General features: G+C 45.9%; 1 protein-coding gene across 2 annotated transcripts in view; it reads right to left on the bottom strand.

The window, feature by feature from the left end:
* Window positions 1–2447: 2447 nt before the first annotated feature.
* FAM222B (family with sequence similarity 222 member B) overlaps window positions 2448–22147 on the bottom strand; it is a 63088-nt gene continuing 43388 nt past the window's right edge. For both annotated transcript variants that reach the window (XM_061175042.1, XM_061175043.1), the window contains exons 2-3: window positions 12504–12625; window positions 2448–4959 (exon numbers count right to left, since the gene is read on the bottom strand). In XM_061175042.1, the coding sequence (XP_061031025.1) occupies window positions 3350–4959; window positions 12504–12585 (1692 nt within the window). In that variant the 5' untranslated portion in view covers window positions 12586–12625 and the 3' untranslated portion in view covers window positions 2448–3349. The remainder of the gene's footprint in view (window positions 4960–12503; window positions 12626–22147) is intronic.

The following is a 22147-nucleotide window of genomic DNA, read 5'->3' as shown; positions in this document are numbered from 1 at the left end:
CTCATTCAGTGCCTTTGCAGGCAGTCATAACTGCTTGTGGAACTCAGACCAGATTTTGCCTCACAGCGTGAGCTGGGCTCAACTCAACCATCTGCTCTGTCTAGCCCTGTGACCCTAGGCTGACTGCAGGTCTCATTTGACACAGGCAGAAGAGGGCTTTCTTTCACAGGGATGGGATGAGAAGTAAAGGAGACAAAGCACCGTCACAAAAGGGCACCCCACAGAAAAGGGCATGCTCAGGAGGGTGCTTTCAACTCGAGCCGCCACCTAACCATCTGATTCCACCTTCACTGAGTCCCACAACCTGTGGGATCTTTCCTTCCCTCCATCACAGCCCAGACCCAAACGCAGCAGAAGGGGGAGGAGAGGGAGGAGAGGACGTAAATAGCTCTTTTGGATTTTTTTTCCCCTGCAGACAAGAAGTTCTCCCATCAGTACTCAACCCTTAAGATTCAAACCACCAAGAGGGCCACTTCTCGTGCTACAGATCACTTCCACCTGCCAGAGGTCCTCAAATTCCAAAATGTTCGAGAAGGTTGGAGAAGGTTGTGGGGTGGGGGGAAGGAAACCACCTATCACACCACCTATTACTTCCACCTGCCAGAGGTCCTCAAATTCCAAAATGTTCGAGAAGGTTGGAGAAGGTTGTGGGGTAGGGGGAAGGGTCGTTTAGTCTTAAGCTGGCTTATTAGCAAACCAGATCCCCGTTTTTCAGTGACGGACAGTCCTTGGAGTGAAAGTGGCATTACATTGAACTGGACCAACAGTGAAGGGCAGCAAACGATTCTTAACCACCAAATCCCACCAAGCCCCCTTGCAGCCCTGCCTAGGGGGAGGGCCGGTCAGCCAGGTGCCCTCCAGGGGCTGACTGAACACACCTGGTCTGGGATAATGGAGTGGGAGGGCTTCTGACGGGGACAAATACTATAGGGGTCCCCTTAAAAATGAGAAATTACTTCTCTTAATAAGACATATTTAAAACCGTTACGAAAGATCACCTCAAACACTGACAGCATTGAACGAATAGGACAAGATCAAAGGTGAGTTTTTTCATTTTACTGGTTTATAATAATCTTTAAAACCCCATCACACCCATAAACCACCACAGGTGAGAAGATGAGGGAGATGGAGAATGAATGCTACAGTATGTGGGCGGCGTGGGGATCCAGGTATCTTCTAGGGGCAGTGTGGAATGGAGGCAGGGGGTGCGGATAGGAGGCCCTAGCTTGGACCCTTATTGCTGGTTGGGGGTTGGCTGGCAGAGGGGGAGAGGGGCTCAGGGTGAACTAGGAAACATCTCACACCAAAGGCAAGGGTAGGTGGGGGGCAGGGGGGGGGTCACAGTACATTTTCCATGCAGACTAGGGGTGGGAGTGAGAGCTTCAGAGGCTTGCACCCCTACACAGGAAGAGATGGGTTTGAGGTTTGACTTTAAGCCCCCAAGTTGGTGTCTGGTCCAATTTCCTAAAATGGCAGCTCACCTTTTGGGGAGAGGCATTGGAAAAAATTACCGCAAAAATATCTGGTTTGGAGATCAAGCAAGGGATAAGGGGAGACAATGGTGTTCATTCAGAGAATTTAACTCAGAGAAGCGAGAACTGGAAGGGGCCCCTGGGTGAGATGGTGGCCAACACACAGGGAGAAGGCATCGCACCAGAAGCTGCAGGTGCTCCTGGGGGCTCAGGACAGGGAGGTGCCAGTGTTCACAGATGGCAGGAAAACCATTGGGAACAATGAGTTAGGACTTCATGTTGCTATCATTTGGCATAACACAATCAGGCATTTTTTTCTTTTTTCTCTTTTTAAATATAAGGCAACTTGCCAACACATAATTTAAAAACTGGTCTTCAGTCACATTGCTTCAGATCACTAGAGAATTTCTGGCTAAAGAACAGCAGACAGTATAGTAAACAAAACCCCAAATCTTAAATAAGAACATCAGCTCACATTCCCCAGAGACAAGAGGAAAGGGTAGGGCTTACTTGGTTTAAAAAAAAAAAAAGCCCAACTATGCATCTTTAACAGAAGGGTGCAAAACATTACAACAAAACATAATCTAAGTTTAAAGTTACAGAAGTTTTAAATTGCTAGCCAACTAACTGTCACCTGGGAATGAGACTTGGAGCATGGAGTGGGTGAAGAAAGGGCGAGGGGCAGAAGGGGCTGTTTCCAAGAGAGGCCCATCTCCAGCTGTTAGAACCATGCTCATTTGGTAAAGGAGAATTCTAAGAGCTTAAGGCTTTGTGTTTTCTTCTTCATTAAACTGAGGGGCTGCGAAAGGTGACTAGACAGTGAATGCACCTGTGGGGCCGTTCACACACATTGCTACTCAAACCCACACTACATTCATACAGAAACAGGACATTTAAAACTTACAGCGTAGAGCAATATTCTTAGCCAGTGTAGAGAGAACCAAATGCACTTTAACTTTTTTTTTCAGTGTTTTTAATTCCAAACTCCAATGTGATCATCCCATACCTACTACCTAATCCCTCAAGAAAGACTTTTTGTTTTGTTTTGTTTTGCGTTTTTTTTTGAGGGGGGAGTGGGGGATGAGGGCAGCAGATGACTTAGGAGAGAGACAGCAGCGAGAAAGATCTTGGGTGTGCTGGACGGTCTCGGCATTTCTCTAGGGATGGAAACGGAGTCAGGAATCAAGGTATCAATCCAAACACAGGTTTTTTTCCCCTCGGTCTCAAGGCTATGGCCACGTGCGTGCAGGATGCCCTTGAGGAGTGTGGCAAGGACAAGTGCAGTGACTCTGGGATCAATGCAGATGTAAAACAAAGCCTTGAGGAAAGGAGAAGGGCTGGGAGGAGATGCAGACTGGGTCAGTTTTGATTTGAGGTCTTTGGGTAAACAAGGAATTGGCTTTCAGAGCACTTGGGAGGTCTGGCTTCTTAGTCCCAGAGAGAGAGACAGACAGGGAGAGACCTAGCTTAGGTGGCTGGGCACTGACAGCTACCTGACCTAGGGGGCCCTTCCCTTAGCCCACACCTCAGTCCAAAGAGAAGCAGTGAGAAGTGCAGGAACAGACAAAAGGGGGCTGGTAGGAAATGGCCGGGGGGGAAGAACTGCACTGATAGGCAGGCATTAGAGACAAAAGCCTGAAGTTGGGATTAGGTCCCAACATAAACCCAAAAGTTGCTGGGGCTGGTAGAGGGGAAGATGAGAGCAAAGAGGATGCCCCTGTGTCCTCAATTAAATCCCACTAAACTCCCTTTCTTAGACATCTAAGAATGATCACGTTGGAGCAGTGAAACTTTGAAACTATTCAATTACTCAAAAGTAAGACTAAACCTAGGAGGGTGATGTATGATGTGTAGCTTGTGGAGGGCACCAGGGCTACCTATCTATACCCAGGGTGCTGAATATGAAGATTTCGACTATCTGTGGGATCAGGGGCTCGGCTGCCAGGGGCTCGGTGGGCCTTGCTCAGCATGGCCAGGCTCTGGTCTCGGAAGCAGGCCTGCGGGAAATCCCCGCTTAGGTAATCCAGTGTCTGCACCAGGCTGTTCTGACTTGCCACCGGACCGCCCCCGGTCCCTGCCCGGTAGTGGGCCCCAGCCGCCGCCGCCGCGCAGTCGAGGGGTGCGCCCGCAGGCTGCCCACTGTGGAACGGCATGGCGAGGTCCTGAGACCCCGAGCTGTCGCTATTGGGAGTGGGCAGGATGTTGTTCCACAGGGGCTGGAAGTAGTGACCATTGGGGTAGGCCAGTGGGGCTGCCAGGCCGTTGACTGGTGGGGATGGGGTTGGCTTCTCCAGGGGTGGCTTCAGATGGAAAGCCTGCGCCAGGCAGAGTTCCTGCGGGTAGGCAGGGGCCTTGCCCACAAAGCCAGGCCCTGCCAACTCGCGTCCTGCCGCATGCTTGCCTGTCAGGCCAGGGGCTGGCGTCCCGCCGGCCTCACTGCACATCTGCTGCAGGTGGGCCAGCTGGTGCTGGTTCCAGGCGACTGGCTTGAGGTCGCTAGGGTAGCCAGTGGGGGCTCGAGAGATGCCCGTGGGCAGGTTGACAGGGCCTGCAGCGGGCAATGCGGCTGCGGCCGCGTGGGTGTGCTCCATGGGATTGACCACACATGAAGGCATTGGTGTGGGGACGCCGTGGGTCGACACCCGAGTGCTTGCATTGATGAGCAGACTGCGACTAATGGGGCTGGGGTTGGCGATCTGGCCCTCACACACTGAGGTAGTGCTGATGCCTGCCCTCGTCTGGCAAAACTGGTTGATCTGGTGCACGATGCTGCTCAGGTCCGGGGGCTGGCTGTGCTGCAGGGTGGCCGCCATGGAAAGGGGGATAGTTGAGGTAGACACGGTCACATTCGGGGGGGCGTCTGAGTCTGGCATCTTCCGGCCTCCGTGCAGCAAGGGAGTGGGGAGGTGCTGGAGACCCTGGTGAGACAGGGCCTGAGGGTGGACCAAGCCCTGGGTTTGGGCCATGGGCTGAGGGTGGCCCAGGCCCTGAGGCTGCTGGAGGCTCTGAGGGTGGGACAGCGCCGGGGGTGGCGGGATACCCTGAGGGTGCTGCAGCGTCTGGGGAGGGGCATGGGCCAGGGTCTGTGCGTGCTGCAGGGCCTGCTGGCGGGCCAGAGCCTGGGCCTGGGGGTGGGCTAAAGTGCTGGGTGCCACAGTAGCATAGGGCGCCACTGGGGGGTTCATGATGGCCTCAGGGAGCAACCGGGCTCGGGTGCCGTCAAAGTCCTTGAGTATGCTTTTGGCTGGCACTTTGACAATGGCAAGCAGGCCTGCCTTGGTGGCAGCCTGAGTCGGGTAGGGGCTGTAGCGCTGGGCTGATGTGTCGAGGCCGTTCACAGTACGACGAACGTGTTTCCGCTGGGGAACCTTCACACTGTTGGGGAAGATTTTTATAGTCAGTGGGTTGTTTGCGACCTTCTTAGCATACGCGTCCAATTCGGCTGGGGTAGGATAGTGAGCAGTTCTCATTTTCTGTGTAGTGTCCCCTAGAGAGAGAAGGGGAAGGAGAGCAAAGAAGGAGATGGAGCTCATCAGTGCCAAGCCAACCAGCCCTTCTAGATTTCCCATTTGAGGGCCTGAGGGGAAGGGCGAACTAAGCTGTCACCTCTAGTCTTCCACTGAGACCCAGCCTCAGCCCCCACAAAAACAAGCACTGCTCACATTTAGTGAGTACTTCTAATGGACCAGGTCTTGTGCTGAGTGACAGGCTATCTCAACGAATCCTTGCTACTGCTTTAGGAGGCAGGTACTATCATGGTATTCCCACTTTACAAATGAGGTCACTAAAGATCAGAATAGCAGAGCAACTTTCCAAAGTCTTGTATCTTAGAGAGCCAGAACTTGGCCAATTCTCACATGGAATTCTCTCCAAGTTCCTACCAGCCCATCCTGGCCTGAGGGTTGAAGGTTCTAAGCAGAGCTGTTTGTCAGGGCCCCTCAGTCCCTGCCCCATGACACCCTGGGGAAGAGGGTACCCAGAACGACTCCTCTACAGTCTGCAGCTGCCAGTGAGGCATCAACTTTCTCTCTGCCTTGGCAGCTGGGGCACCGTGCCGACTGGGTGGGCATCCTGGCGCAGCAGACAGGATGCTTCTTTTTCAGGGGCAGAGTAGTAAGCTGCCAACATCCCTTCCCCATCCCCAAGTCACAAGTTCACTTTTGTTTACAGCTTACTCTAAGCCTGACTGGGTGAAGATCAAAAGGCTTTATTTATTTCCTTGTGGGGGTAACAATAATGACAGGGCAGCAGGGAGGGAACTGAGGAGAAAGGATTCAGAGAATCTTTAAGTCCTGAGAGCCAAAAATAGTCTGTATTCGGCCCTTGTGAGCTGTCACTTTCCAAAATGAAAGAGGAAAAACCTGCCCTCTTTGGAGACTGCGGAAACACCGCTCAATGGGCCTCATTAATGCTAACAGCCTCTTTGTTCCCATCTCCAGTTGCCTCCCATCAGGGGGCTCCAGCGGATGTCGTGCTTCCATCAAAAAGGAAAAGGTTCTGAGAACAAGAGCTCTTTAAGGATGCCAGGCTCCTGGCAAGGGGTCTCTGCTCCCTTCTCCCTCTCTCTGGGGAGGGTCTCCCCTGAGTATACACAGAAGGTGCTTAATAAAGGCTTGCTGAGTAAGTACACAGACTGCCCAGAGCAGAAAAAAAAGGGGACTGGCTGGGAGCCTTGGCTCAGCTAGCTGATTCCCTCCCTACTTCCTCCCCTTCTAGGGGGCAGCCAGGGCAGACCAAGGACTGAGCTGGCCAAATGCCTGGCTTGTGGCCTCAGCTGGCTTGGCCCAGAGGAGACCCCATTCAAAGTCATGTCGCTGGGCATCAACTGGAACAGAAGTAGTCTAGTGAGTGTGCTAGCAGGAAAAGGGCACAGCTGCCTGCGTTAGGTGACATTGCTGGTTGGCTGGCAGCAACTGCTTAGAAACTGCTGCTCTTGGAAGCAAGAAAAGAAAGCTCAAGTCCAGAAGAGGCAGAGGGATCCGGACCCATGCTCAACAAAGTAGAACTTAGCAAAAAGGGTACAGAAAGGAAAAGGTTTGTGCTTTCAAACACGGGCACAATGCCTTGAACTTAGTAGGCACTCCCACATATTTAAGGTTCTGCTTTATTTACTGAGTACAGAATAGTTGCTCCGTCCATAAACGAAATGTTTGTAAGATGACTGATTTGAAGAAGGACTGATTTAGAAGGATGAATGTGACAGTGACAACTGAAGGCAGGAAAAAGAGGGAGGCAGAGAGGCCTGGAAGTCTCCCACCTACTAGGTAGCACTAGCTGGCAAGGAGGTCAAAGCCTGGAGAACAGAGTTCTGCGGCTTCTTATAAGCCACTGACCCTTAATAGGCTTCAGTCTCGACAAAGTGGGGCCATTTTCTGACCGGTTTTACATTCTCCTGGACAAGAAGACACCAAAAAAGTCTGGGATCACTGAAAGATCTTCCCTAAACTCAAGGCACCAGAATTCCATTAGAAGCTGCCCTGGTCAGCCACTGTACTCCTGTGTGACTGATCAAAAACATGTGACACTCCTAGCTCAGTGTCTTCCTTACCCAGAGCAAACGTGTAGTAAGTGCTTGGTAAGTGTACTGTCTGACTGAACAACTGGGACTCGGCTGAGTAATGGGAGTCTGAAGCTGCTGGGTTTCAGTTCAGACAGGAAAGGAAGGTCCGCCCCTCCATGTTGGAAGAGCTTTCCTCCATGTTGATGGGCTTCTCTCTCTGAAGGTCAGGGAAGAGAGACTGATACAGTGGCTTGCTGAATAATAGAGCTCCTTTGCTCCAAGTCAATATCAACTCTAAGGCTGGTTTTTTCTAGCAGAGGCAGAGGTATTGATGGCTTGGCCTCAATCAGAAGTGTGGAGTGGGACACTACACCCGATTAGCTCTCTCTGTCCTGCCTCCACTGATGTTGACAGTGGTGATGAGGTGAGGTGAGGGGCAGGAAGGGTGGACACAGGCTACAGTATGTTAAGGAAGAATCTCAAGGATGAGATGAGCATACTGGACAAGAAAGAGGCCACATTCTGGGAATCCAACACCACCTACCTCATGTACCAGATTTCAGCCCAACCCTTAAAAAAAGAGCCAAGTTTTCCTCAGTACTTTATCTCAGTCCCCACACAGGCACCCTGAAGCCTTTCTTTCTTCTGCATCATCTTCCTCTAAATGCACAGCTAACACAGATACTACAGCTTTGTAAGCAACTTATTTAAATATCTGGTACCAGTGCTGTCATTAATCGAGACATAAGGCAGGGTAGAGAACAGGGACTCTGTGGTTAGAAAAAAGAGAGATCCAGATTCGAGCACTGGCTTTATTATCTGACTACTCAGTCTCTCTCTCAGTCATTCCTCATTTATAAACAGGGATGATACCTGCTGTCTACCTCACAGAATTACTAAGATCAAGAGATCCAATGAATGGGAAATGCTCTGTGAACAGGAACTATGACTGTCCATAGTTATTATTCAAGGATAGCAGGTTTGGCTGAGTCTGCCCACAGACGGGACAAAGTAACCTGACCATGGAAGCCCTAACTGCAGTACCTCCTGAACTTGAGTCTGAGCATTACATGTAGTAGAGAAAGCGCTGCTGTCTATTCCAGGAACTGGGGGCATCTCCCTGAATCCAGGCTTCCCTGCAAGGACCTCCCTGTTTATCCTTCTGTTTTGAAGACCAAACGACATGGGTGGCTTATGCAGCAGGAACCTCTAACCTGTGGAGAGACACAGGCAGTGTGTGTCAAATACAGGCTTTGGAGTCTGACCCAAGTATGAGTTCTAGCCCAGTCACTGAATAGTAATGTGACACTGACAAACACTCTCATCGGAAAAGAAAGATAAAAGAGTCTCCCATATGGAATTATTGAGGAATGAATGAGAACATACATACAAATATTCAAGATAGTGCCTGGCATATGGTACGCACTCAACAAATGTTAGCTAACGTTTCTGATATTTCTCTGTAGTTTATCCAGTCACTGGGCCAATTCACCATTTCCAGGTCTTTCCACTAGGGGGCAGATAAGCATACAGAGAAGTAGTAAAAAATTAATTTTGATACTTGCCCTAGGCCCCAAAACTCTACAATGAAAGAGGTCACAGTAACTGTCTAAAAGATGATTTGAGGACTCAGGGACCTTTGGTCATTTCAACCACTCTACCCAGAAATATTTATCAAGCCACCCTATTTATATACCTGACTGTGAGCTGGAAAAACAGGAGCAGATGCTTGGGGTTAATGAAGAAAAAAATGTTCAAAAACACATTTTCTGGGGAATTGGGAGAAGACGGGTCAGAGGAAAATAGATTTGCAAGTACAAAGTTCCAAAATGGCTGAGGTCTCTCAAAGCAAATGACATTATGGAATAACAATCGAGAAAAGTGCTAGTAGGGCATCCACCTAAACCACAACTGTGGTCTTCTACCAAGTGCAGGACCCACCCAGAGGCAAGATGTCCTTTAATCCAGCCTGAACTATGGCAAATTATACTTCTAGGTTGGAAAATGCATTGTGATGATGTGATCCTATACATGTAGAAGAGGAAGGGGAGAAGAGAAAATGTTGGCGTTTGAAGGGACCAATCCTGTGATTCTGTACATAAGGCAGCTCAAGCCTGGGGAAAAGTGATTAGCCAGGTGACTGACAGTGTTGGGCCAAGAAGCCACATATGCCCTCTCCTGACCCCAGACCCATCTCCCCTGCCTTGAGCTGACTCTTACAATATAAAGTATATTAAGCTACACCCTCTTGCACTGTTGGTGGGAATGTAAATTGATACAGCCACTATGGAGAACAGTATGGACGTTCCTTAAAAAACTAAGAATAGAACTACCATAGGACCCAGCAACACCACTACTGGGCATATACCCTGAGAAAACCATAATTCAAAAACAGACATGTACCACAATGTTCACTGCAGCACTATTTACAACAGCCAGGACACAGGAGCAACCTTAATGTCCATCTATAGGTGAATGGATAAAGAAGATGCGGCACATATATACAATGGAATATTACTCAGCCATAAAAAGAAATGAAACTGAGTTATTTGTAGTGAGGTGGATGGACCTAGAGTCTGTCATACAGAGTGAAGTAAGTCAGAAAGAGAAAAACAAATACCGTATGCTAACACATATATATGGAATCTTAAAAAAAAAAAAAATGGTTCTGATGAACCTAGGGGCAGAACAGGAATAAAGATGCAGACACAGAGAATGGACTTGAGGACACGGGGAGGGGGAAGGGTAAGCTGAGACAAAGTGAGAGAGTAGCACTGACATATATACACCACCAAATGTAAAACAGATAGCTAGTGGGAAGCAGCTGCATAGCATAGGGCGATCAGCTCGGTGCTTTGTGACCACCTAGAGGGGTGGGATAGGAAGGAGGGGAGGGAGGCGCAAGAGGAAGGGGATATGGGGATATATGTATACATATAGCTGATTCACCTCGTTATACAGCAGAAACTAACACAACATTGTAAAGCAATTATACCCCAATAAAGATGTTAACAATAAAAAAAAAAAGTATATTAAGCTATAAATATCAGTACCCCATCCCCTCACCAGATACAGAGTTCCGTGTTTTGAGCATCTTTTAAGACCCTCCCTAGGATGGGGGCAGGGAAAGGCTGAATAGCAGTTACAAAACTGGTTTTAAGGTCTCTACAGCTGATAGGCCTGGGCTCTGAGCAGCTCCTTGGCTGCTGGTTTCCAAAGGAGACAGCTTATACTCCATCTCACCTTAATGGTAAATGCTTAATGCGAAGAGCTGTAAGTCACAAGACAGGATTTTCTTCTTCTTTTTAAAATTTTTGGCCGCACTGTGTGGCCTGCAGGATCTTAGTTCCCCAACCAGAGATCGAACCCACGCCCCCTGCAGTTGTAAGCACGGAGTCTTAACCACTGGACGGCCAGGGAAGTCCCAGGATTTTTGTTTTCTTACACATTTTGGGAGAGGAAAGAAGAAAGTAAGTGGGCTTAAAAACACCACTGGGTTTTCTCCTCTGCAAAAGTTTAGGTGTAGTTAAGGAGAGCAACAAGAGAGTCAAAGGGATTCAAATACACTGTCCCCTAAACGGACAGGTAAGCCTGAAACCAGGGAAAAAGGAAACCTCAATTCTTGAATAGAGATTTGGGACAGTGGTTGGCAGAGGCTACCTGGGGACTGCTTTGGGGAGAAGGGCGTGAAGGTCCAAAGTCAGCAACTAAGATAAAGCTGCCAATTTGCCTTTCTTCCCAAACGGTTCAGCCCTTGATAGTACATCTCTGGGTGAAGCTGCCAGAGTGTGCTAAGGCACCTAGAAGAAAGACGGTGAGCTGCTCTTTGTTATCTTGTTGCATGCTTCCGAGTACACTCCCTCCCCAGTTGTGTGCCTGGAAGTCTGGAACCAGTCACAATGCAGTGAGCATGCAGATTTGGGTGGCCAAGGAGCCCAGACAACTTCCTCACCCAATTATCATTTAGTAAGAGAAAAGCTGGGGAAGAGCTGGGACAGCAGAGCTGGCCTACTGTGTCAAGCAGCTGCAGAAGGAAAACTGTCACCTTCAGCTTTGTCATTACGCAAGTTGGATTCACTGGCCGAATTCTAGAACTAGCCAGGCTCTGAGTCTTACTCTCCCTCAAAGAAAGGAAGTCAAGAGGCCAGACCATTTTTAACTTCTGAAGATGATCTCACAGAGCAGGGGGCGGCAAACTATAGCCTGCAAGCCAAAACCCAGCTGCTGTGCTTTTGTAGAAAGTTTTACTGGAGCACAGCCACACTCATTTGTTTACATACTGTCTACGGTTGCCTGTGCCCTATGACAGCAGAGGTGAGTGCATGTAACAGAGACCATACGGGCTGATCCACAAAGCCTAAAATATTTGCTATTTGACTCTTTACAGAAAAAGTTTGCCAACCTCTGTCATAAAGGATTCAGGTAAGGTGCTGAAGCTCCTTTTCTATTAAGGGGTAAGCCTAGATGCCTCATTGATTTTCCCTTTTTGCTCTGAAAGGAAAGTCTATTCCAAATTTAGGGCCATTTTTACACTTGAAGATGCCGTACATGGTAATAAGCCAGGAATAGACCCTTTTCCTTGCACATGATGTAGTACAGGGATAGAAGGTAGGAATCTGGGAAAATACAAAGTATAAAGCCCCAATTCCAGCCAACGTAAGACAGGAATCTAACAGTTCTCAAAAACTCCGTCTTGTAACAAGTATATTAACAGGAACACACCCAGAGAGACTGAGCAAGCTAGCTTCTTATCCGCTCTGGAAGTGAAAGCTTCTTTACTTGCTGTGAACTGAGGGCCACAGCTCAGAAGGCAGACAGAAAAGCCAAAGGGAACTATCTGTTTCCATGGCAGAGAGTGCTCAGAGAGCTCAAAGCAACAGAACAGTGGATACAGTTCGTTTCAGAGATACAGTAAGTAATCTGGACTGTGAGTTTTCATTCAATTCCTCATGGGGGTTCAAATTGAAACACTTCTTTGATATATATATCCTGTAAAACTCCTTACAGCCTTATTGCTTAACAGATAACTATCAGCAACAATTAAAATTAAGATGATACACACTGGGGAACTCTAGTATTTAAGAGGATTTCTCAGGACTTCCCTGGTGGTCCAGTGGTTAAGAATCCGCCTTCCAATGCAGGGGACACAGGTTTGATCCCTGGTCGGGGGAACTAAGGTTCCACATGCCACGAGGCAACTAAGCCTGCGTGCTCTGGAGCCCGCGCACCGCAACTACTGAGCCCACGCGTCGCAACAAAGATCCTGTGTGCTGCAATGAAGACCCAACACAGCCAAATAAACAGAATAACTAACTAAATTAATTAATTTAAAAAAAAGAGGATCTCTCTAATCAGAGAAGTGTCTCACATTGTTGACAAGTTTTGCAGCTGCTTTCTTGCTGTCTGTGCTGAAGAATATCTTGGAGGTACCAAAATTCATGGTCAGTGTACCCCAAATGTGCCTCTGGTATAGCTCAAATGTAGGGAAAAAATAAAGGATCACATCCTTCCCTGGGATCCAGATTACTTACATTTCTGAAGTCCAGTGTTCATCTGCGTGTGAGAAAGAAGCTGAAAGGACAGGTCACCTGGCCCTGGTAGACAGGCTAGCATGGCAGACCAGCATCAACACAACATGAGGCAGTCACTCACACTGTAATGACAAAAAAACAAGGTCATGGAACACAAGGCAACTCACTCAAGGAAGATTATCAGGGACATCGGATATGAGCAACAGTGGTCCAGGTTTAGACAGATAAACAATTTAATTAGTAGCATGTTGGTTGAAAATATATCTATGTCTTTATCTGTAGCACAATTTGCTCTCAACTATTACTATGGCTCAAATATTTCAGTCAGCACAGATGCTTGGGTGGGGAAAATAAAAACTAGAAAATAGCTATCCACACAAACAATTGAAGGTCTTTATGTTCACAAGCTATATAGATGCACTCGTTTGGCATTTGCATTTCCTGTAGACTGCCTCTCCATACTGCTTTTGGGTAAGCCCATGTGGCTGCCAGATAAACGGCATGCTGGCTTTCATCTGTGCCCCAGCTGAGGCAGGAGCAGAAAGGCTAGGGCACAGTCTAACTGAGGTGAAGGAAAAGATGATTTCTCCCTGAAAACAGAACAACATTCCTGAAGAGAGCTCGCCCTCATAGGGCCTGGCTCAGTCTATTCACAGCCTTGGCTGGGGGCTGGGGGCTGGGGCAGTCAGACATCTCCAGAGACAGTACAGTATATGAGTTGCAAAGGCACCCAAAGTCCAACTTATGACCCCGGTAATCTGAACTTTTTTTTTTTTTTTTTTTTTGGCCACGCCACATGGCTTGCAGGATCTTAGTTCCCTGACCAGGGATTGAACCTGGGTCCTCAGCAGTGAAAGGGCGGAGTCCTAACCACTGGACAACCAGGGAATTTCACCTGAACTTACTTTTAAAAAGAAGAAGGAACAAAGCATCCTAAGAGACAAATTAACTACTATTAAAGCAAACTCTGTTTGTATGTTTCTAGGGATTCACCTTCTTATTGCCATTCACACAATTAGACCTCCAGAAACCAAAAAAAGAAGAAAATTGCTTTGCTCCCAGGGTAAATCAAGGAGATGGTAGGCTGCCAGCAGCCCTCTTTGGGCAGGCAATCCTGACATTGTATCAAGATGGCATGGTTTCATCAGTGAAGTCTTCCAACAAGAGGTATACAGCCAAAGCAATCAGACAGTGATGTAGCCTTCTGCAGGGAAGGAAGCCTTGTCAACAATGCAAGCTCCCTGTGTACCAAGGACCAAGCTTTTTCCCAAACAACTATAATGTACTAAAACACATTAAATTCCTTTCCTATACTGCAAACCCCAGAAATCAAGGTGGCATATTAAGGCTTTAGATCACAACAAAAGAGGAATGGGGGAAAGCTCAAATGTTAAACAAAGACCACAAAACCTCTTTCTTTCCCTTAGAGGGCCCTCTCAAGTATGCGAAACTACTTTGTAACGATGAGTATCAGAGAGCTCCAGCTGGAAAGGCCAGGTAGCTGAAAAGATACTTTGTAAAAAAGGCTACTCAAACTGTGTCTAAGATAGCAAGTGCAGAAAGAACTGAAGAGTGAATGTCTCAATGAGAATGGAGCTGCCCCTGAGTTCTGGCACAGATTCAGTCTTTTCAGGTCTCTGGTGGGTGGGATGACAGTATGAACACAGTGTGTCAACTGCAGTGCCTCAAGAAATAAAAAGTCTTCTGTTAGGGTCAAATGACTGAGGTACTGCTCACAACCCTTCCCTTGTGAATGCTGATCTCTATTTAATAACCTCTCCCCTATGGTCCTAATATAGCTGAGGGCAAACTCCAAGAAAAGGAAGAGAATTAACAAATACTGGAGCCTAATATTGTGAAATGGACTGTGTGAGGGGCTTTAGTGGTGTTTTCTTATTTATTTATTTAGGTATGTATGTATGTATGTATGTCTGCCTGCATTGGGTCTTCGTTGCGGCGAGCGGGGTCTACTCTTCGTTGCAGTGTGTGGGCTTCTCACTGCAGTGGCTTCTCTTGTTGTGGAGCACGGGCCCCAGGAGCGCGGGCTTCAGTAGTTGTGGTGCACGGGCTTGGTTGCTCCGCGGCATGTGGAATCTTCCTGGACCAGGGCTCGAACCCGTGTCCCCTACGATGGCAGGCAGATTCTTAACTACTGCGCCACCAGAGAAGTCCTAGTGATGTTTTCTTAATTACGTCTCCCAACCTTTCTTGGAAGTAGGCAATAAATTCACTTGTCATCTCATCATCTCTAGCCTGGATTACTACAATAGCTTTCCAAATGGTCTCTCTGTTCCACCCTTGCCCCATCACCCAATCTATTCTCCACATAGCAGCCAGAGTAATTTATTTTTTTTAATTGGAAATCATATCAGCTCAAAAATCTCCAATGACTTGCCATCTCACTTAGAATAAAATACAAAATCCTAACGTGGCCCACAAGGCCTTCCATGATCTGTTACATGATCATTAGCTCTCTGACCTCATCCTCTAACCTCCCCTGCCCCTCTTGCTGACTCTACTTCCAGCCATAGTGGTCTCCCTGGAGCTCTTCCAAAGAGCCAAGCACACCTCCGCCTCCAGCCTTTGTAATTCACCTGGAAAGCTGAGATACTGTGATGATGGAGGTACAAAAAACACATTCATTCAGCTCTCTTGCAGATACACTCTCTCCCTGTACTTTCTGGAAGGAACCAATCTATGAATGATCACTGTAATCTCTGATATACCTAATAAATCTTGATGCCTTGCAACCAAGAAGAGACGAGTGGAAGTTGTGTATCCTAAGAGTTGACTATAACATACTGCCCTTCAAGTCACAATTCTGGATTTCAAGAGGCAGAACAGGGGGCTTCCCTGGTGGCGCAGTGGTTGAGAATCTGCCTGCCAATGCACGGGACATGGGTTCGAGCCCTGGTCTGGGAAGATCCCACATGCCGTGGAGCAACTAGGCCCGTGAGCCACAACTACTGAGCCTGCGCGTCTGGAGCCTGTGCTCCCAACAAGAGGGGCCGCGATAGTGAGAGGCCCCCGCTTGCCGCAACTAGAGAAAGCCCTCGCACAGAAACGAAGAGCCAACACAGCCAAAAATAAATAAAATTAATATTAAAAAAAAAAGAGGCAGAACAGGAGATAATTAAGCCAGTTAAACTGTGGCAAAAGGCATTAATGGATTTACTGACAGCAAACAAAGGAACAAAAATAAGAGGTGAATTCTGTAAAGACTCCAGAAAGTCAGTTTTTAGTTTGGGCAGGAAGAAGTAAATGAATAAGAAAGACACCAGAGCTTGGGACCCTCTACGATTATGTTCCCAACCAGAATCACCCAGCAAGTCTAGAATACTCTTGAGCTCTTACTGGCATTAACTGGGCTGCTAAGAGTACAGCCCTTAGTTTGTGAACCTTTCCTTAAGAGTTCTGCCATCCTTAATCTTCAAGCTCCTTGAGCAGTTTTACTGAAGTCAAGAATCAGATTCTGCCAGGGCGGGGAAGGCAGAGAATGTGGCAAGGTCACGAAGGTTGTGATGAAACAGGAAGGAAGCAACTTCCTTCCACAACCCATTCTAGAAAGCAGGAATGCATAGTATAAAGCACTCCTCTGGAGGCTAGACAGCTGAGCACAAGCCTTTTATTTAAAAACTTCAAACCACCCACACATTTTGATTACCATCTGGCTTTTTCTTAAACGTTAAATTCCAATACAATTTACAGCTGATATTTCCAGAAGCACAATTAGACCAAGAAATCAACATGAGCTCTACCTTCTCTGAAAGGGCCTCAAAATTCAAGTCCAGACTACTGAACAGAATCAAGTAGTAACCTGGTGCTCACACCAAATGAGCTGCAGACGCCACAGAGAAAGAAAAAAGATCTTGGCAGAGCCTCTCTGGGAGCTCTCAGACAGCTTTCCCACCACCAGCTGGTCTGCTGCCTAAGTAGGGGGACGACAGTATTACCATGAGCACAGAACTAAGGTGTCCAGCCTCTCCTGGGGCATTTGCACAAGTGCTAGCTTCTCCCAGACTACCTCTAATTAAGGAACAAAAAAACCCTGTCCCCACTGAGAAAATTCAAAAGGACTTTCATCCATGCCCCCCACCTCCCCTGCCCCACTGAGACTGACAGGTTTTATTAAGAGCTGTGATGTTACACTCTGCTTTCCTGGGTGGCATCTGATAAAGGACCATCTCTGCCTTAGGACAGGTTTGTGCCGGTAGGAAAACCTCCGCTGTCTATACTGTTTGTCCCTGTTTATGCTTACGACCACTGAAGGGTAGAAAAGGAGGAAAAAGGAAGACTCCTCTTCATATTTTTTTTAGTGAGAAAAGGAAGGGAGAGAAAATAAAATGCTAGCAAAGGCATTTTTACTTGGGGGCTGGGGGTGAAGCGATCTAGAGTAATCACTTCCCAGCACAGTCTCCCACTCACACCCTAGTGCCTTCCAGTACCCTTCTTTGCCAAGTCTCTCTCCTGCTTTCCTTTTCCTTCCCTGCCTTCAACCCCACCTTCAAAAAGAACCCCCCCTACCGCCACAAAAAAAAGGTTGACTAGCCCAATTTCTGATTCATGCTGTGGTTCAAAATTTTAAACCTGCCATTTATGGACTTTAATTAAAAAATGAAATTGAGAGCAGTGCCATCTCTGAAATACCAAGTAAAAAAAAGAAAATGTTATGCCCCATGTTATTTGACTCCACTTTATAAAATATACCCAACAGTGAAAATCCTAAGCACATGCATCTTAAGAGAATATGATTAACACTGAGAAACTACATTAATTAAAAGAGTCATCACTATCTCTGATTAATAAGCCTTCTCATCCATGAGGTAAAAGGCTTATCTAAAAACACTACTTTTCAATAGTGGGGGTAGAAGTTTTATCCTACTGTTCCCCATTCTTTTACTCCTGGGGCCCAAGAAATTAGGTTAAAACCTAACGGAAATACTGCTCTGGGGAAAATAAACAGGGTCAAGAATGGCAAAAATTACATGTTTATCAAATCAGACTCTGCAGAATCAGTCATCTTATGGTCTGTGTCAATGAAATAATCTATTCAACCGGTAATTTTTGTCAGTCCAGGTAACTGTGAACTTCCAATTACCTTGTACTTTTCACTATTTACCCAATCTGAATAACAGTCATTGCTCAAAGGCATCTTTCTTCTCTATCTTTAACTCAATAGGGGACTTAAAGTCACTTGTAATTGTAACCTCACAACTCTGGGCTGGGAGAAAGAGCAGGAGAGAAAGATGGATGTTCACTCTGGACTAACTTTGTTGAAAGCCCAGAACTATCCCTGCTGCAAACCATCTCCACATAGCTGAACACAGAGGCTCAAGGGGTTTGGAAACATTATTTCTTTTTTAAAAAATTTATTATTTTTTAAATTTTTATTTATTTATTTATTTATGGCTGCATTGGGTCTTCATTGCTGCGCGCGGGCTTTTCTCTAGTTGTGGTGAGCGGGGGCTGCTCTTCGTTGCGGTGTGCGGGCTTCTCATTGCGGTGGCTTCTCTTGTTGCGGAGCACGGGCTCTAGGTGCACGGGCTTCAGTAGGTGTAGTTCGTGGGCTCTAGAGTGCAGGCTCAGTAGTTGCGGCACACGGGCTTAGGAGCTCCGTGGCATGTGGGATCTTCCCGGACCAGGGCTCGAACCTGTGTCCCCTGCATTGGCAGGCGGATTCTCAACCACTGCGCCACCAGGGAAGCCGTGGAAACATTATTTCTAACTACCCTTTAAACCCATCACAACAGGTCCTGTTCCTATTCTGTTTCCCACCCCCACCCTGGTCCCTAAAGGTGCTTTCTCTGCCAGTGCTTTCTTTAGCATGAATACTCTTTCCTAGATCCTCTTATTATTTATTTCATCTATGACCCCGTGCTTTCTCCTGAATTTGTTATTCAGGTCCTAGGAAAGTATTTGCCCTGGACATTCTAACCTTTCAACTCGAGTGTGAGCTTCCAAAGACTGTCTTTTATTTATCCTTCCAAGTTACAGGGTCAGGAATGAGATTATTCATGTAACAGATGTTTAATAAATATTACTGGCTCACATTCCAGAAGAATAGCAATATACTTTAATCCCAGGCTCTGGAATTTATCTGAATTTAGGTCCTTGAAACACATGGATAATACAAGTGCCAAAAAGTGTCCATGCCCGTGTGTGCACAGGTGCCTTTACTCTGAGAGTGAGAGAGCAGAGGAGACAAAAACTGCCCAGGTACTTTAAAAAAAAAAAAAAAAAAAAAGGCCCAGGTACTACTACTTTTGCATTGTATTGCAAAGTATCCTTTGGGACTTCCCTGGTAGTCCAGCGATTAAGACTCCATGCTTCCACTGCAGGGGGCCAAGTTCGATCCCTTGTCCGGGAATTAAGATCCCACATGCCGTGCAGCAAGGCCAAAAAGTAAAAAAAGAAAGAAAGAAAAAAAGTATCCTTTGGCTTCTGTAGTTTCATCCCCATTAGGTAGAAATCAGTGTTCCTAAAAATGTGAAATGCAGGCCGTGTTCACTGCAAGCCGCTAAATCAGAATTTGCAGTTTTTCATTATCGTATGTAATAGCCTTCAGTTTCCTATCAGGGTTGTATCACTATAACTTAAGCTGAACAATTTTAGAAAGGTAGACTGACCTTTGTATTTAACCACATTCATAATCACAAGCAGAGCTCTCAAGCTGGGTAGAATTTTACTCATACGTACCCGGGACTGTGCCCAGCAAGACAATGAGAATAACAAGAAACCAGAAGAAACCGCTTCCTTGAGATAATACACAAATATTGGATTTTTACCTTTTACAATTTCCTGTAGAAACTTGTATCAAATCAGAAAGTTTCTGATTATTACTCAGATTAAATATAATTTAACAAATAACCTATAATTATGTGGCAGTTTTTAATCTTCAAAGCCCGCATCGCACATGAGTCCATGAAAAGCTGCCAGAGAAGCACAGATCTCACACCCAGATGGGGAAACTGAGGCATAAGAGCTAAATCATTAAAAAAAAAAAAAGGAAATCTGTAGGAAAGATATCAAAGTTGGGTGCAATTTTAAGACTCAGGGTGTCTAAAAAGTCTTTTAATAGGCCTTGACTGAGCCCAAAACAAGTCAGATCATAGACAGGTATTCATTCTGGTAAAAATGAAAAAGGCAGTTCCTCGGTATAGCTTCTGTAATTTTACAGATCAAAGACACAACATGGAAAAAGAATTTGAAGAATTTAGCAGGCTGTTAAAAAACTTTGGCAAGCATGTGTTTAAAGAACATCTAAACGAGTTGCTTACTCACGCCCTTTCTCCTCCCCTCACCTGCACAGAGGCCGCATTCTCTAGTGACTCCCTTGCCTCAGAATCACCTCACCAGAGTAGGCCCCCTAACTCAGTCTAGAGTCTGGCTTTCAAGTTTGAAGGGTGACAGAAATTTAAGAGACTTAAGATCATTTAGAAAGCCTGCTTCATTTTTTTAAAAAATGTGTTTTATTGAAGTTGATTTACAACGCTGTGTTAATTTCTGCTGTACAGCAAAGTGATTCATTTATACATATATATACATTCTTTCATATTCTTTTCAGTAGGACCTTGTTGTGTATCCAGTCTATATTTAATAATAGTTTGCATCTGCTAATCCCAAACTCCCAGTCCATCCCTCCCCCACACACCCCCGTGGCAACCACAAGTCTGTTCTCTATGTCTGTGAGTCTGTTTCTGTTTCGTAGATAAGTTCATTTGTGTCATATTTTAGATTCCACATATAAGTGATATCGTATGGTATTTGTCTTTCTTTTTTTTTTTTTTGGCCAAGCTGCATGGCTTGCAGGATCTCAGTTCCCCAACTAGGGATCAAACCCGGGCCACGGCAGTGAAAGCCCAGAATCCTAACCACTAGGCCACTAGGGAACTCCCCTTGTCTTTCTCTTTCTGACTTACTTCACTTAGCATGATAATCTCTAGGTTCATCCATGTTGCTGCAAATGGCATTATTTCACTCTTTTTTATAAGCCTGCTCCATTTTGAGTACGTAACTACATGACATTATTCTTTTTTTTTTTAATAAATAAATTTATTTATTTTTTAATTTTTGGCTGCATCAGGTCTTCGTTGCTGTGCACAGGCTTTCTCTAGTTGTGGTGAGTGAGAGTTTCTCATTGCAGTGGCTTCTCTTGTTTCGGAGCACGGGCTCTAGGCGCGTGGGCTTCAGTAGTTGCGGCACGCGGGCTCAGTAGTTGTGGCTCGTGGGCTCTAGAACGCAGGCTCAGTAGTTGTGGCGCATGGGCTTAGTTGTTCTGCGGCATGTGGGATCTTCCCAGACCAGGGCTCGAACCCGTGTCCCCTGCACTGGCAGGCGGATTCTTAACCACTGCACCACCAGAGAAGTCCCTACAAGGTATTATTCTAAAACAAATCTAGATGAAAGTGTTTGGATCTGTGTGTGCTTCTGTTTCCTCACCCCGGTGCCAAGGTGTCTTCCTTTTCTGGGTCTAAATTGCCTCATCCAAGCTCACTGCTGGGTTTAGAAATTTCAAGAGACATTTATAAACCCATATTTTTGCTATGTAATGAGTAACACTGATTTATACTGCCTAAGGGAGTAGTTTCTCAAAACTGCAGAGAATGGTTTTAATGAAATTTTGAAGAGGTGTTGAAGAGTTATGAATGGAAGCAGTGAAAGGAGACAGGATCCACAGCAACATCTGAATGCATGTGCGTGGACTGAAGCCACAACTCCCACCAAAGTCGTTGGAGAAATATAAGCAAGTACTAAACATATAAAGAAATGGTGCAACTATCTAATATTTAAAGAAATGTAAATTAAATAGAATGACATTTTATTTTTTGATTAAAAATTGACAAACATGTTTGAAAAAAAAATCTAGAACACACTGAATCAAGGATACAGTGAAGAGTCACTAAAGTGAGATGTTGACACATTCTTTCTAGAAATAAATATGAAGTTTTTTAAATATTCATACTCTTGATATGGTAACTACACTTCTAAAGTCTAACTTAAGGAAATAATCAGAAATGTAAACAAAGATTTCCATACAACTCTCTTCACTGTAGTATGGTTCATAATTGTGCAAAAACTCCAACAATCTAAATGTCCAAAAGTAAGGAAATCATTATATAAATTATGGGCTAGTCATCTGATAAAATTAGTATGAGCCTCCCAAGTTAAAAAATATATATTGTTAAAAAATATCTAAGGACAAAAAAATGCTTATAATATAAATGCTGGGTTAAAAAAGTATATATAGGGCTTCCCTGGTGGCGCAGTGGTTGAGAATCTGCCTGCCGATGCAGGGGACACGGGTTCGAGCCCTGGTCTGGGAAGATCCCACATGCCGCGGAGCAACTGGGCCCGTGAGCCACAACTACTGAGCCTGCGCATCTGGAGCCTGTGCTCCGCAACAAGAGAGGCCGCGACAGTGAGAGGCCCACGCACCGCGATGAAGAGTGGCCCCCGCTCGCCGCAACTAGAGAAAGCCCTCGCACAGAAACGAAGACCCAACACAGCCAAAACTAAAAAAAAAAAAAAAAAAAAAAAAAAAAAAGAATATATATATATATATGTATAATAATAATTTTGTAAAATTTATTATATATACATAAAAATTATGAAGTCATTTATATTTGACCATTAAATGCATTACA

The sequence above is a fragment of the Eubalaena glacialis genome, chromosome 19 (genome assembly GCF_028564815.1).
Source record: "Eubalaena glacialis isolate mEubGla1 chromosome 19, mEubGla1.1.hap2.+ XY, whole genome shotgun sequence".
NCBI lineage: Eukaryota > Metazoa > Chordata > Mammalia > Artiodactyla > Balaenidae > Eubalaena > Eubalaena glacialis.
Note: the sequence above shows the minus strand (reverse complement) of the source record. Positions and strands in the feature narration are given on the sequence as shown.